A 15,164-nucleotide genomic window follows, 5' to 3' on the forward strand; every position below is an offset into this window, starting at 1 on the left:
TTTACGATAGTATCTATGTGTGTGATATACTTCCTCTACTGTCTTTCCTAAAAAAGACCTTGACTTTTTGCAAGTGATGTATTTACAGGGAAGTGCAATATGCGGGTATAATTCCAGTTGAAGGACGTAATCAAGATTAAATAGCAGTTATCGCTTGCCTGTTTCTATCGGTTGAAGTGCCCGGATGTATCTTTTTTCCCTGGGATGAGCACAAAAAAATAATTTAAGAAGTAACGCAATTCGCTGAAATTAAGAGGAAAATAATGGTATTATTTCCTCCGTTTCGCAATATTTGTCTATAGCCTCGGGAGTATCTATCTCAAATTGTTTGTTCATTGCGGTAATCAATGATACTTTATGATCTATTTTTCTGCTATATTCTTAAGTGCATGCATACATTTACTTTAACGCTGGTGAGTTACTTGCTCTCTTTCTTGAGATAGCATGATCATCTCACTGTATTTTTTCACTCGATTTCAGTATCACTTGATTTGTACGTAATGATGGACGTAGAAAAATATTACGAAATGGAGGGAGCAGTAAGCAAGCAAATGGAACTTAAGAATCGACGATCTATGTGTTAACCGGGCACAACTTGTCTGGTGACATGATCATTGCGGATATTCTCAGAGAAAAGAAAAGGATTAGATTTAATAGAGTTCAAAGGAAAGGGACACAAGAGAACATATTTCCTCTCCGTTGACAGAGAGAACGCTGACCTTCGATTAAACATGTATAAATAAACCTTGCTCTGCACAACTGCAAGCAAACGAAAACGGAAATGGAATCATACTCTTCTTCTCACCGCCGTTTAGCTCCAGTGCTGCTACTTTGCTTTTGCCTGCTTTTAGTCGGAGTGAACGGATCGCGCAAGGTTAGCATGCCTTATCATGATTTGTGGTCATGGTGATTCGACGATCTCAGAGATGTTCTCAGCTCTCATATCTACCTCTTTATAGCTTTACATAGCATACCTAGGTGAGAGGAAGCATGGACACCCAGATGATGTTGTTGCTTCTCACCATGATACACTGTCAAGCGTTCTTGAAAGGTGACTCCTGTTAGTTACTCAGTCCGATTACTTCCCCTCTCTGATTTCGTTTAAGTACGATTCTTTGGTGAACCATAGTCATATTTCACCACTCAGCAACAGAACAAACCATTTGGTGCCAGTGGACTAACCATGCACGATCCTGAACTTTCAGTAAAGAAGATATTTTAGCTTCCATCATTTATAGTTACAAGCATGGATTCTCGGGCTTCGCGGCAATGCTCACAGAAGAGCAAGCACAGAAACTTGCAGGTCAGATAATCCTACCAGGAAGCAATGTTCCCATCCAAAAAAATAAAATAAAGGAATAATTGAAATTTTTAGTTGGTTTCATTTGATTGCGCATTATGAACGAATATCCAATGAGTTCACCCTGAAATTTTGTTTGCTTGATTATCATGGTCCGTGCAGACTTACCGGAAATCATCAGTGTGCAACCAAGCAGAAGGTACGAGACGACGACCACGCGAAGCTGGGACTTCGTGGGGCTGAATTACGAAATGCCTTCTGAGCTTCTCCACAGAAGCAGATATGGAGATGACGTCATCATCGGGGTCATTGACACAGGTTAGTGGTAGTTATTCAGTACCCCATGGAGTACTTCACACTCCAGCAAGTCGACAGCTATAGTGGTTTGCAGACACATCCGTTTGGCGCCATTTCTTGTGAGCACTCATCATGAGCTTACCACAGGAATTTGGCCGGAGTCAAGAAGCTTCAGCGACGACGGGTACGGGCCGGTGCCATCACGGTGGAAAGGCGTGTGCCAGGTCGGGCAAGCATGGGACCGCAACAACTGCAGCCGCAAGATCATCGGCGCAAGGTTCTACCACGCGGGCGTGGCCGAGGAGGAACTCAAGAACGACTACCTCTCGCCCCGGGACGCCAACGGCCACGGCACGCACACGGCCTCCACCGCGGCGGGCTCGCTCGTGGAGGCGGCCAGCTTCCACGGCCTCGCCGCGGGCGCCGCGCGGGGCGGCGCTCCCAGGGCCCGCATCGCTGTGTACAAGTCCGTCTGGGGCAGCGGTCGCGGCGCCGGGGCCGGCAACACGGCCACCGTGCTTGCGGCCATCGACGACGCCATCCACGACGGGGTGGACGTCCTGTCGCTCTCCCTCATCGTGCCGGAGAACTCGTTCGGCGCCCTGCACGCCGTCCAGAAGGGGATCACCGTCGTGTACGCTGCGGGGAACTGGGGGCCCGCGCCGCAGACCGTTTGGAACACTGCTCCGTGGGTCATCACCGTCGCGGCGAGCAAGATTGATAGGTCGTTCCCGACCGTGATCACGCTGGGAAACAAGCAACAGATCGTGGTACGTAACACATTAGCAAACTAGGAATCACACGGAAATGATTCACGATTCCTGACTTGTCACGATTATTGATCTTGAGAAAACTCTGCTCACTTTGCAGGGACAGTCTCTGTACTACGAAGGGAAGAACTCTTCAGGAAGTAGCTTCAGGCTTCTTGCATATGGAGGCTTGTACGATATATAAATCCTTTGCTGAATTTCGCTGCTTAGTTTGTGTGGATATACGTCAGTCATTTTGATTTTCGAAGCTGACCAGATCGTTTCTTCAATTCTTCTTCTTCTTCTTCTCTATTTGGTTAGATGCACTGCTGATGCGCTGAACGGCACGGACGTGAGGGGGCAAATTGTGCTGTGTGTATCTTTCCCGGTATTGCCGCTCGTGCTTTTCCCGCTCGCGCTGAAGAACGTCCAGGATCACGGGGCCTCTGGTCTTATCTTCGCTCAATATAGCATGGACGTTCTCGATGTGACAGCTGATTGCAAGGGCATCGCATGCGTTCTTGTGGACTTTGCCACCGCGAGCAAGATCGGCAAATACATGCTCGACGCGAGGTAAATCATAAATTGAATTTTCCTATATCTTGACCGACCAAAAATTAGAAGCCCCTCGTCGATTGGATCCTTCTGCAATGAGTTATCAAGGTTCCTTTCTGTGAAAAATTTCTGACTGTTTTACGCAGGTCTCCTGAGGCAAAGATCGAACCAGCGCGCACCGTTACAGGCGAAGAGGCACTGACCCCAAAAGTTGCAGCATTTTCATCAAGAGGTCCATCGAGGGACCTCCCTGAAGTTATCAAGGTGCCTCGACCCGGAAAAGAAAAATAGCACTCCACTGGTGACTGAGCCATAATACTGTCATTCATCTATCTCACTGTTGTCTTGCTTCTTTAACAGCCTGACATAGCAGCACCAGGAGCCAACATCTTAGCAGCCGTGAGAGACTCCTATGTACTTTTCTCAGGGACATCCATGGCAACACCACATGTCGCAGGTGTCGTCGCTCTATTGAAAGCCTTGCACCCAGATTGGTCATCAGCTGCAATAAAATCAGCCATCGTCACCACGGGTAACATGATAACTAGAATTCAGAACACTACCTCTAATTCATGTCAGCACCACAGCTATTGTCTAACCCCTGTCAAATTTTGCATGATTGAAGCATCTGTAACTGATGGGCGCGACATGCCGATAATGGCACAAGGATTGCCTCGAAAGGTCGCGGACCCATTTGACTATGGAGGAGGGCACATAAACCCTAATAGGGCCGCTGATCCTGGCCTGGTTTATGATATTGATCCGAGTGATTACAACAAGTTCTTCGGGTGCACCTTCAAAAAATTCGTAAGCTGCAATGCAACAACGTTACCTGGGTATCACCTGAACCTACCATCCATCTCCATTCCAGATCTCAGGCAACCCATTACAGTATCGAGGACGGTTACAAATGTAGGCGAGGTCGATGCAGCTTACCACGCCACTTTCCAGAGTCCGCTTGGAGTCAAGATGGATGTTCAGCCGTCTATTCTTGTGTTCAATGCTTCAAATAAAGTTATGACATTTCAAGTGACGTTATCACCTCTATGGAGGTTACAAGGGGACTACACATTTGGCAGTCTTACATGGCTCAATGGTCAAAAGACAGTGCGAATTCCAATAGCAGCACGGATAACGATTCATGATTTCTATGCGGATGTTGCGTAACAAGGGCGAAACATGCCTGCGGTATTAGGTCATCTTCAACAGAGATAGCATCTGTACCTTTTCTTTCTGCTACAGTAAAATGCTGCACCGTATCTCCCTTCAACGGAGGCAATATCGAGTAAATAGTGATACGGGAGGCAGCTGCCTGGCGGCATTTTTGCGGCAAGATACAGCTGTCTCTATTACTGTTCATAGTTTATGCACGTGGGTCCGAGAGGAGAAGGAGAGTAATGAAAGATAGGAAATAAAGTAGCTGTGAGAGATGTAAGAAATAATAGATATTGTAATAGTGTTAAGGGGTACTGTAATAGTATTATAGGGAATAAATTTTTAAAAATTTTGTTGGAGATGACCTTATAGTATTATCACTTTCTTCTGCGAAGGAAATATCTTTTTTTCATGTAAAAAGTTGCTGGAGTATGCCGTGTGCGTGTTGTGCCAATGAACGCTTAAACGGGCTCTAAAGTTTATCAAGCTATTTAAGCATCTATTAAATGGTTATTTCCATTTTAGGTTGAGGTTCCTATACATGTGATTGGTGATGTATCATTTATTCCCTCTTTAAGCATCTGTATAAGTGTCCTTGCATTTGTACATGCCCCTAATGTCATCTCAGCCCCGACAAACTGACACCGAGATCCTCTGCAAGTGGACCCACATATCAATGACTTAATGTCCTTTGCAGTACTGTAGAGGAACCATGTCTGACAAACTAGACTTTCCCTCTAGTGAGTAAAGAACTGAAGACTAAGGATTATCACCATATGACTAAATCAAATCTTTTCGAGCCTGTTTCACTAGGGTGACGGATTTAGTGAGAAATTTGCAGCACCATATACGAAACTAGAGACACAATATATGTTAATAAGGTTCAGTAAACTATATATCCTCGGGGTATGATTACGAGCACTCCTCCCCATAGTTACAACATTGACCACTCCAAGGTCCGGTAGAACCGTCGCCACCCCTGTGAGCCTGTCGCTACGCCATTATGTGGTTACAACGGTGGTACCGATATTTATAAGCATTGTCATTTGGGCTATCTTGAACGATTATGTGGTTTATATGAATGATGACGTTAATGACATAGGAAAGATAAATAATTGTAGCAAAAATAACTTTATTAGGTTATAATTGTGATTTTGGTGATTAATGACAACATAGTCATTGGGACTAACATGTTTGTCAAAAATATATGTTATTAGGTCTCATGGATACAATATATGAAGAAGCCACCAAAGCCAGGACAAAGTTTGATTGAATTTGAAAAGGTCCCAGGAGAAATTACTATATTGGATGGTCCGGTGCTCCAGATATTTGCACTCACTGGAGCATCTCTGTCTAGGGGGGACAGAGGCATGAAAGTCTCACCGGAGAGTCCGGTGATAAAGCAAGACAACACCGGACAATGAACAGTGTAAAGATAAAAAGAAGCAGAAGATCCCACCGGATAGTTCGATGATTGATTTGAACACACCAGAGAAATGCACCAGAGCATTGTTGACAAATGGGAGAATATAGTGACCTCACCGGAATATCCGCATTTACTTACTTATAATTTACCTTAATAGATAGTTTGCAAGCCCTTTGATCAATAGAGTAGATACACCTAGAGCACATTTAGATAGAAATTGATATAGATTTATCTTATGTTATTTTTTAGAGCTGAAATAGTTCTAAGTGTCCTAATTTACCCTCTCCTCTTAGGATACCACCGATCTCTTCAATAATCTCAACTCATATAAAGAGGTCATGATGAGTGAGGATTCGCCTAAGTGGCTTGATGACATAAAGGATGAATTAAAGTCTATGAACGCTAATGATGTATGAGACTTAGTAGAAATTTCAGATAATACCAAAACAGTAGGTTGTAAATGGGTCTACAAAACCAAACATGACTCTAAGAGAAATATCGAAATATTCAAAGCAAGGCTTGTAACAAAAAGTTTCTCACAATGAGAAGGGATTGATTATAATGATACATTTTCTCATGTCTCAACTAAAGATTCATTTACAATTGTTATGGACCTTGTAGCTCATTACGATTTAGAGCTGCGTTAGATGGACGTCAAAACGATATTCTTTAATGGTAACTTGGAAGAAAAAAAATGCATGGCTCAACCGAAAGATTTTGTTATGGAAGGCAAGGAACATATGGGATGTCGACTTAAGAAATCAATTTATGCTCTAAAGCAAGCGTCTAGGTAGTGGTACTTTAAGTTTGATAATGTCATAAGAAATTTTAGTTTTAAAGAAAATAAAGTTGATACATGCATTTATGTTAAGTTTAAATAGGGTAAATTCACAATCTTAGTTCTTAATGTGAATGTTATTGATCAACAACGATAATGATATGTTGTAATATGCTGGCCCATTAGTCTAAACCAAGAGATTTATTTTCTCTAATTTTGATATGAAGGATCTCGGTGTAATACCCCAGCTCATTAGTGTATCTGGTTTTGATCCGTGTGGCCCAAGTGTCCTAGTGTGGTAGGATTAGTACCACTTTGATAGTCTAATAGGTTTGGGTCAGCTTATAATCCTTGTCACTCCAAACATAGCACCTCTGAGTTAACCTTTTTACACGAAGCAAAAACGAAAGTGTAAGAGATGTGCTATACACCCTACAAATGGGATGGGCTATAAGCGAATTTTGAAGCGAAATTTGGAGACAGAGAGTTACATATGGTATCAGAACCAACTCTCATTGCACGAGTGCATTCGTGTCAGCTCATGAGGGGACATGGCATGACTATGGCACCAAGAGAAGATCATGTGTATTTGTCTGTTATGTACACGGTAAGCTGCCGTGGGCGTTAGCCGTGAAGGGGGGGGGGGGGGAGTGTAGTACCTAACTCATTAGTGTTTTTGGTTTTGGTCTAGTGTCCAAAGTGTTCTGATGTGGTGGGATTGGTACCATATTGATAGTCTAAGTAGGTTTGGGGCAGCTTATAATCCTTGTTGCTCCAAATATAGCACATTCGGGTTAACCCTTTTACACGAGGTGATGACGAAAGTGTAAGAGATGTGCTATATGTATGCGAGCCCGCTTCACAGGTGGGACGGTCTCTCCAGCGCATAAATGGTTGTGAGTTTACATTTTCATCATCTTTGGTAAAATCAAGTCCACCGCGTAGACACTCATAACAAGCTCTACCATAATTTTAGGCTGTAAGCGAATTTTGGAAGTGGGGTGTTACACTCGTGAAGCCTCTTACGTTCTTGGCATTGAGATTCATCGAAATAGGTCCAATGAAGTATTATGATTATCACAAAATACATACATAGACAGAGTACTGAAGAAATACAATATGCATAAATGCTCTACTTCACATGATTATATTGTTAAGGGCGATAAGTTTGGGACATTCCAATGTCTGAGGAACCAATTTGAAGTTGATCATATGAAGTTGACTCCTTATGCTTTAGCTATCAGAAACATTATATATGCTCAAGTTTGTACGCGCCCTGATTTAGCTTTTGTAATTAGGATGCTTGACAGATATCGGTCAAATTCAGGATCGGACCACTAGAAAGCCATTAAGAAAGTCTTGCGCTATTTGCAAGGCACTAAGCATTACATGTTCATATTTTAAAAAATCAATCATCTTGAAGTTATAGGTTATTCGGATATAGATTTTGCAGGGTGTGTGGATACTAAGAAATCCACATTATGTTATATCTTCACTCTCGCTGGAGGAGCTATCTCATGAAAAAGCTCCAAATAGATCTTTACGATATCATCAATAATGCAAGCTAAGTTTGTAGAATATTAGGAGGCTACCGAGTAGGGTATATGACTTAAGAACTTTATCCCAGGATTAAAAATGGTAGATGATATTTCAAAACCACTTACCTTATACTGTGATAACTAAGCCATAGTTTTCTATAAGAGTAATAACATGTCAAGTGGTGGTGCCAAACATATTGATATTAAGTATCATGTTGTGAAAGATAGAATCCAGGATCAAATAAAATTATCGTCAAGCATATAAGCACTAAGTTAATGCTTACGGATCCACTTACTAAAGGTTTACCACCCAATATCTTTTGTGATTATATTCCCGGTTGAGGTTATTGAAAAGCCTATGATTCTGGATAAGAGGATCATAAAGTAAACCAACTCCCATTAAATATAACAAATATTCATTTCAAGATGAAATAATGCGTTATAGGTATTGAGGTTGAATGGCATTTTATTGGCCATTGTAACATATTGCCTTGATGTGATGTTTTATTGAGAGTGATCTTATGATGTTAGCTTTACGATCAATTGAGATAATGTTGGTATTTTGATCTTGGCTTCATCACATATCCTAACAGAGGCCGAGTCCTAAGGGAGTACATCCCACCTACACACCCTGATTGGGGGTGTAACCAACTATATTTGGTTACGGTCCCATCCTGTGCAGCTGTCACACCCGATTTTAAAATCAAACTGACTATACCTATATGTATGTATGCTAGGATCAAGTTACATACATATAGTGACGTCATAAGTGAAATGACATAACAATATCATTAACTTAGATGTACCTTCGCTCTTACAAAAGGGACTAACGATGTAGCGGAACTAAGCGTAGTCCTCAATCTTCCAGGTGACTCTATAGACAATTGAAGGGAGAACACACCCTAGAATGCACCAACCTCTGCGAAGTCTTCAAAATCTCCCCCAACTAAGCAACATTGTTTAGGTATAGCAAGTGTCAGTATATGGAATACTCAGTAAGTGTGGAAAAGTATGATATGAGGGTTTAAGCCAAGGAATGTTTGACTCTATTTTACTGCAACTAAGCTATTCTAACTTGGGACTCAAGAAGATATAGCAGTCCTATTTACTATGTATGATGATAAGACTTTAAAGGACACAGCTCATCGGATTTTATCCGACTACCAAACTCATTAGGTATTTCATGCCCAGCTACTAACTCATTGGGTCACCACAACCCGACTACCAAAACCAACCATCCAAGCTTCCCACTAATCACGAAGAAGTCCAGACCGTTAGCACGACTGATTAACCAGTTTTATTTCTCTATAGCGATTGTACAACTTTACCCATGAGTCATGATTTCCGTGTTGCTTCACACTTTCTGGATGTAGAGTCGGGGTCTCACTACAAGGCTTTACAAAGAGCCTCTTAATCTATATACACCCACTAAGGTTTCACCGCTACAGGGATTCCATACACTGTAGAGGACCCCTCTTGTGCCACTCAACATCCAACAGGTACGTATAGAGTTAGGTGGACCACTAATTATTCAGCTAGGCTATACTTATATTAACCTTGTGGTTGTATTATTGAGTCTGGTTACATGCTTCATAAATTAGTCCTTAGAATCTAAAGCAGGTACTCGCACATTACCCAATGCGCATACAATAATCATACCAACCAAACCAACTTACATAGATCCCTATGGTCCATGTTGCTACAAAAGATTAACCAATTCGGTTCATGTTGCATGAACAGTTAATCAGGTTATTAAGTAACGCACCCATATCCAAGACAATGGAGCTAAGCAAGTCTACCCTTAACACCCCAACTCTAACACAGGTGACAAGAATAATCTAGAAAATACTATTAAACCCTAAACATAGGATTCATATTGACAAGCATGCAATTGAACAAATAAAGGACACACTTTCCTACAATAGGATCAAACTGATCAAGTACACTTGCCTTCAACAGCAGGTTGCTCACAAACATCGAAGGTCTACCCTTGCAAGCTCATACACTGCTTGTCTCTTATTGCATTCACGAATACCAGAAACAAGCAAGTGCAAATAAGTAAGAATAGTATACCAAACCATATCAAAGGCTAAAATAAGTTTACTAACATAAAGTACACATCACTACGATTGTGTGAGCGCAAGAATCATCTAAAACATAGCTATAACAAAAAAGGTACAAGGATTTTAAGTTACATGGGTCAATCTGTAAAAAAATAGGGACTATTGGGTAAAAATAGAAAGGCCTAGGGGCTTATTTGTAAAATTTTAGACACTTATAAGCAAAAAGGGTAAAGTTATAGGGGCTTAATTGTAAAAATATAAATGTTCAAGAGCCTATATGTAAAATAAAACTATAAGGGGTTAAATATAAAATAAATAGTAGTTGACACATGTCTTTTTGTGAAATAGAAAATTCTATGGACCTAAATGTAAAATTACCTAATTAAAGGAATTAGCAGAAAAATTTTAATTACAAAACCCTAATTATTGATTTAAGGAAATAAAATAAAATCCTAATGCTGACTAGGCTTGGGAGGCTGACGTGGCTTGCCACGTCAGACAAAACGCCCACGTGGCCTGATGACGTGGATTATGTGCGCAGACTGTGCTGGGCTGAAGGGATATTTTTGCGATCTATTCTTAACTGTTGATATGAGATAGGATGACGGGGAGAGTATCTACCTGTGCTCTGGCTGGAAGACGGCGACAATGACGAGGTTCATGGTGGCGTAGCTCGGGAATCTTGCCATGGTTGGCTTCCGGTGGCTGGAATGCGACGGCGAGTGGTGAAAGGGCTTCATCGCGTGTCGGGGATCCCATTTTTGGGGCGTCTCGACGTCAGAGGGCAGTGGAGCGGCCTGGCGACGACGAGCTTCAACGGCATGACTTTGGCGGTGGCTAAATCTCCGTGCGGTAGCCGAACTTCAACAGGAAGTGGCGTGTGACAATGAGGTGTGGCCGGGGAACATGGGCGTGAGCTCAGATGGCATTTAGAATCGACGGTGTGGGTGGGTGGCGGTGAGGCTTCGCGGCGGCGCTCGAAGCTCGGTAAAGAGGCCTCTTAGGTGGCACTTGCGCATGGGTGAGCGAGGGGAAAATTCGCGGGGCTCTGGCAAGGTTCAAGGGGGTGCTCGGGGGTTTATATGGGTCAGGGAGCGTGAATAGTTGCAGAGATGGGGCAAGCGTGAACGTCGAGTCATGTAGGATGTCGTGGTGATAGTTTCGAGTGGAGTAGGTGAAGAGCGGAAGGTCACAGATGACGGGTGAGGCCCATGCATCGAAGGGTGGGGATCATGGGGACGTAAAGAAGGGTGTCACAGTAACGCTATAAAACCAGAAGGGGGAGTCTGGGCCTAGGTCGATTAATTCACAAAAGATCTAGCCTCCTCCATATCTCTAACCCTAACTGATCCTAAGAGTGTTGCTATAGTGTGAAGGCTGCCACCACCACATCGTCCACGAGGTCTACATCGGCACCCCATCGACGGTGTCCAGCCATTGCCTACACTGGCCTACAATCACACAATAGTAAAAAAAGGGAGAAAAAATGGACTTCACCTAGGCTAGCAACGAAAGCATGCTGTCATCTAAATCTCTCCCAAATCAATGAAAAAGCTTTCCTTTCTAACTTTTCCTCTCTACAGTGAAAAAGGGCGACTTCGACGCGGCTCTCGGGTAGGGTCTCCGGCTGACTAGATTTGCCGATCTCCCTCGCTGCCGATGGCCGTTTTTGGCTTCTGAAGGTTGGGGAAACTGTGGATTTATGCTTTGGTGTGGAGTTAGGTCCTAGGTTTTCTAGGTTTTTGTTACTAGGCGTTGGTGCCCAGGAGGTGGAGGAACCGCCGCAGTGGAATAAGTTTCTCCAACCCTATCTTTGTTGCGGCGACGTTGGCTCTGGCGCTGTTGCGGGGTGTGTGAGGGTGGCTTCCTCCAGATCTGGGTTTCTGGGTGCCTAGAGGAGCTATATATGAATCTGTGGTTGTCCGATGCTTCAGTTTTGTACTAAGGTGGCAGCGACCTTGTCTGTGAAAGGAGGGATGACTTTGGGATATGTGGTGGGCTAGTGGTATGGTGAGTCGACCTAATCTTCTTTTCCGTCATCTGTGGACTACAGTTTGAGGTCCATGGCCAGGAGGTCTGCACGGGATGTGTCCCCAGCCAATGGACGTCAGTAATCTGGCTATAAAAGTTGATGTTGTAATTCAATTACAGATCACTTTGGCAATCTGGAAAGCTAAGCACAAGCTCTTGGTTCTCGTTGTCTGCGGTGGGATACTATTGCAGCTCACTTGAAAGCCTTAACGCAATGGTGCTTCTCCTGGTCTTTGGTTGCTGCCTGACGTTTATTTCCTGCTCCGACGACCACGACGACATAGTCTGACGGTGTCAGGCGGTTCTGGCATGCACTAAGATCTTCACGGATCTAGTTGTAATTTCTATTTTTGTTAGGGCCCTTTGTGCAAGTTTGGTGGAGCAGTTGTTTTCTCTTTATCTTTTGAGTACTTAGTCTGTATTTCTATGTATCTATATACGTCTTCTTACATATTAATACAGACACTTTATCAAAAAGAAAAACGAAAGCATACCAGTAGAAAAACACGCGACGTCACGGAAAACATAGTTTGCTTGCTTTGGGTAGCTGGAGCAATAAAAAACTCTTCCAAACAGATAAACCCGGTTGCTTCTCAGAGAGGAAGACATGGCGACGCAAGCGGCGGTGGGCGTGATCGGCTCGGTGGGCAGATGGGCTCGGGCATCGCCCAGCTCGCCGCCGCCGCCGGATGCGGTGTCGTCCTCCTCGACTCCGACACCGGCGCCCTCTCCCGCGACATCGCCTCCATCTCCGCCTACAAGGGCCAGCTATCCCAGGTGGCCGCGTTGACATCCCCCTCACACTTGGACCCTCCCCGGATCAGCCTTCAAGGTGGCGCTTTGCCTTGACAAATTTTGGTTGGTCTCAGGTCGCGTGCGAAGACTCAATCAAGCGGATAAGGTGCGTCTCCAGCGTGCAAGACCTCAGGGACGCGGATCTTGTGGTCGAGGCCATCGTTGAGCCCGAAGATGTCAAGAAGAAGCTGTTCGTGGAGCTGGATAAGATCACGAAGCCCCATACTTGCGTCCAACACTAGCTCCATCTCTATAACCCGCCTGGCTTCAGCTGCCAAACGCCTCTCTCAAGTGATCACTAATCAGACATCTATTTCTGGGCAAGAATTCGAATTTAGTGTTCATGATTGTGAAGTGAGTTTCATGCTGCAGGTGAGGTAATAGGCATGCACTTTTTCAACCCTCCGCCTATAATGAAATTGATCGAGATTATTCGAGGAGCTGATACATCAGATGAGGTTTTTGCTGCCGTTAAATATTTTTCTGAAAGGTAACTGAAAGCTTTATGCTATATTTTTTTGCCTGATATTATGTGCAAGTATTAAAGCTAATTCCGCAACCGAGGCAATTAACCTTTTGTCATGTTTACCAGTGACGCAAATATCACCGATACTAAAAACTTTGACAAAATACAACCTGGAGGGCAAAATGACTTGTCTATCCTTCTTCGATGGGAGCTTAGAGAGCAGTCGCCGTGTTGGCCGCGCCTCAGCCCCGGCCGACCTCTTCACCCCAGCCGAGTCCATCTCCTCTCCCACTGGCACGTTACTAAGCCCGCCCGGCTCTGAGCTGTTGGCGAGCCCTGTGCTCGGCCTTCCCCTTCCCTCCAGCCTTCTCCCTCCTCTCCGGCCTACTTCACCTCGGTTAGCCACATCTTTCTCTCCCCGACGACCCAAATTCAGCTCCCCTCCATCGTCCTTACGGTCCCCCTCTTCGGCCATCTCCCGTCGCTGGTGAGCCCCCCTCTCCCGACGCGCCTCCTCTCTCCCTTCGGTGGACGGCTACCACAGGGGCACCCCTGGTGCCGCGCCCGGAGAGGAGCATGCGACTCGCTCCGTCGACGTCCTCGGCGTTGTCGGTGACGAAGGCTGTGGCCACATCGGCGCCTGCGCCGGAGTTGAGCTCGACGAGTGCGAGGAGCTACGGGGAGAGGCCAAAAACGAAGAGCTTGCACGGCGCTTGCACGATGACAAGGGAGTGGAGCAGCACAAGCTCCTTGGTCGCGAGTGCTCTCCTGCCAAGGAGGGGGAGGGTGAGGGGGCCGGCGTGCATCCTCCCTCGGCCGGAGAAGCGTGAGCATGTTTGGGAGGTGGTCACAACGGCAGGTGAGGAAGAAGGGGTGAAGAAAGAAGCGGAAGGGTAATTAAGTCAATTTGTAGAAGAATATTTCTTTAAAGATGCAGCCATGTCAGCGAAAATGGCAATAAATCAACAATCCAGTGTTCCCCAATGGCATTTTGTCAAAATTTCTGGCAACGATAGTATTTAAGAACATGCCACTGGTAAGGATGGCAAAAAGTTAATTGCTCCACCGATTCTGCTCATAGCTAATAGCACCAAACAAGTGAATTTGTCAAAAAGACATCGAGTTTGCTTCATTTAAAAGTTGTGATGAAGTTTAGGTCCCGATTTGACAATATGAGCAGTATTTACCCGGTCCAAACTTGAAGCAGTGTATTCCTGTCAACACAAATTTAAAATACCCACACGATTGTGCCACTTCAGCAATTGTGCCACTTCAGCAATTGTGCCGACACAAATGGATCATACAGGTTTTAACGCAACACGCACCTGTCTCGGCACGACACACACACCTATTTTGGATGTTGACAGCAGCTAGTGTCAGGGTCTGAAATCACAACTCTGTCTAATCTGTTATGTCTATATTACCAGACTCGTTACGCTTAATATTACCTGATGATTTCAAACTTTGCAGGCTTGGGAAGACTGTTATATGTTCGCAAGATTACCCAGAATTCATTGTGAACCGCATCCTCATGCCGATGATCAATGAGGCATTCTGGGCGCTTTACGCCGTAGTAGCAACCAAAGACGACATTGATACAGGGATGAAGCTGAGCACGAATCATCCAATGGGTCCTCTTCAGCTTGCCGACTTCATTGGGTTAGATGTCTGCCTTTCGGTACTTCGGGTGCTTCACAACGGCCTGGGAGATAACAAGTACAACCCTTGCCCTCTTCTTGTTCAGTATGTTGATGCTGGGCGACTTGGAAAGAAGCGTGGAGTAGGTGTATATTCATACCTGCAAAGTCTTCATCTGTCAAGCCAAAGGCATCTCTGTAAACACCAGAGCAACTGTTGAGTAAATAAAAGTGATGTATGTTACTTTGTATATCAGAGAAAAAAACCCACACAAAACTTAAGTAATTCAGAAGTACAAAATGAATAGTTCAAGCCGCTCAAATTCACAACAGGCTTTGCTGCTCTATGTAGAAAAAATGGTTGAGTGGTTCAA

At 44.3% G+C, this 15,164-nt stretch overlaps 1 protein-coding gene and 1 pseudogene across 1 annotated transcript; both read left to right on the forward strand.

The window, feature by feature from the left end:
- The first annotated feature begins 776 nt into the window (after positions 1 to 776).
- Positions 777 to 4,849, forward strand: LOC133908918 (subtilisin-like protease SBT3.5). Its single transcript, XM_062351142.1, has 10 exons — positions 777 to 874; positions 960 to 1,051; positions 1,206 to 1,303; positions 1,463 to 1,618; positions 1,745 to 2,367; positions 2,468 to 2,538; positions 2,668 to 2,919; positions 3,048 to 3,165; positions 3,262 to 3,433; positions 3,527 to 4,849. The coding sequence occupies exons 1-10, from the start codon at positions 782 to 784 to the stop codon at positions 4,066 to 4,068; spliced, it is 2,217 nt and encodes a 738-aa protein (XP_062207126.1). The 5' UTR covers positions 777 to 781; the 3' UTR covers positions 4,069 to 4,849.
- A 7,565-nt stretch (positions 4,850 to 12,414) lies between these two features.
- Positions 12,415 to 15,041, forward strand: LOC133908921 (uncharacterized; annotated as a pseudogene).
- Positions 15,042 to 15,164: the final 123 nt, after the last annotated feature.

Source organism: Phragmites australis, chromosome 2, assembly GCF_958298935.1.
Source record: "Phragmites australis chromosome 2, lpPhrAust1.1, whole genome shotgun sequence".
NCBI lineage: Eukaryota > Viridiplantae > Streptophyta > Magnoliopsida > Poales > Poaceae > Phragmites > Phragmites australis.

Bases quoted from the DNA above. Each gene is read 5' to 3' on its own strand.
- LOC133908918 (XM_062351142.1), top strand. From the start codon at position 782: ATGGAATCATACTCTTCTTCTCACCGCCGTTTAGCTCCAGTGCTGCTA. The intron at 1,304-1,462 runs GTCAGATAATCC...TGGTCCGTGCAG, and splicing joins GCAAGCACAGAAACTTGCAG to ACTTACCGGAAATCATCAGT. The intron at 3,434-3,526 runs GTAACATGATAA...GCATGATTGAAG, and splicing joins ATCAGCCATCGTCACCACGG to CATCTGTAACTGATGGGCGC.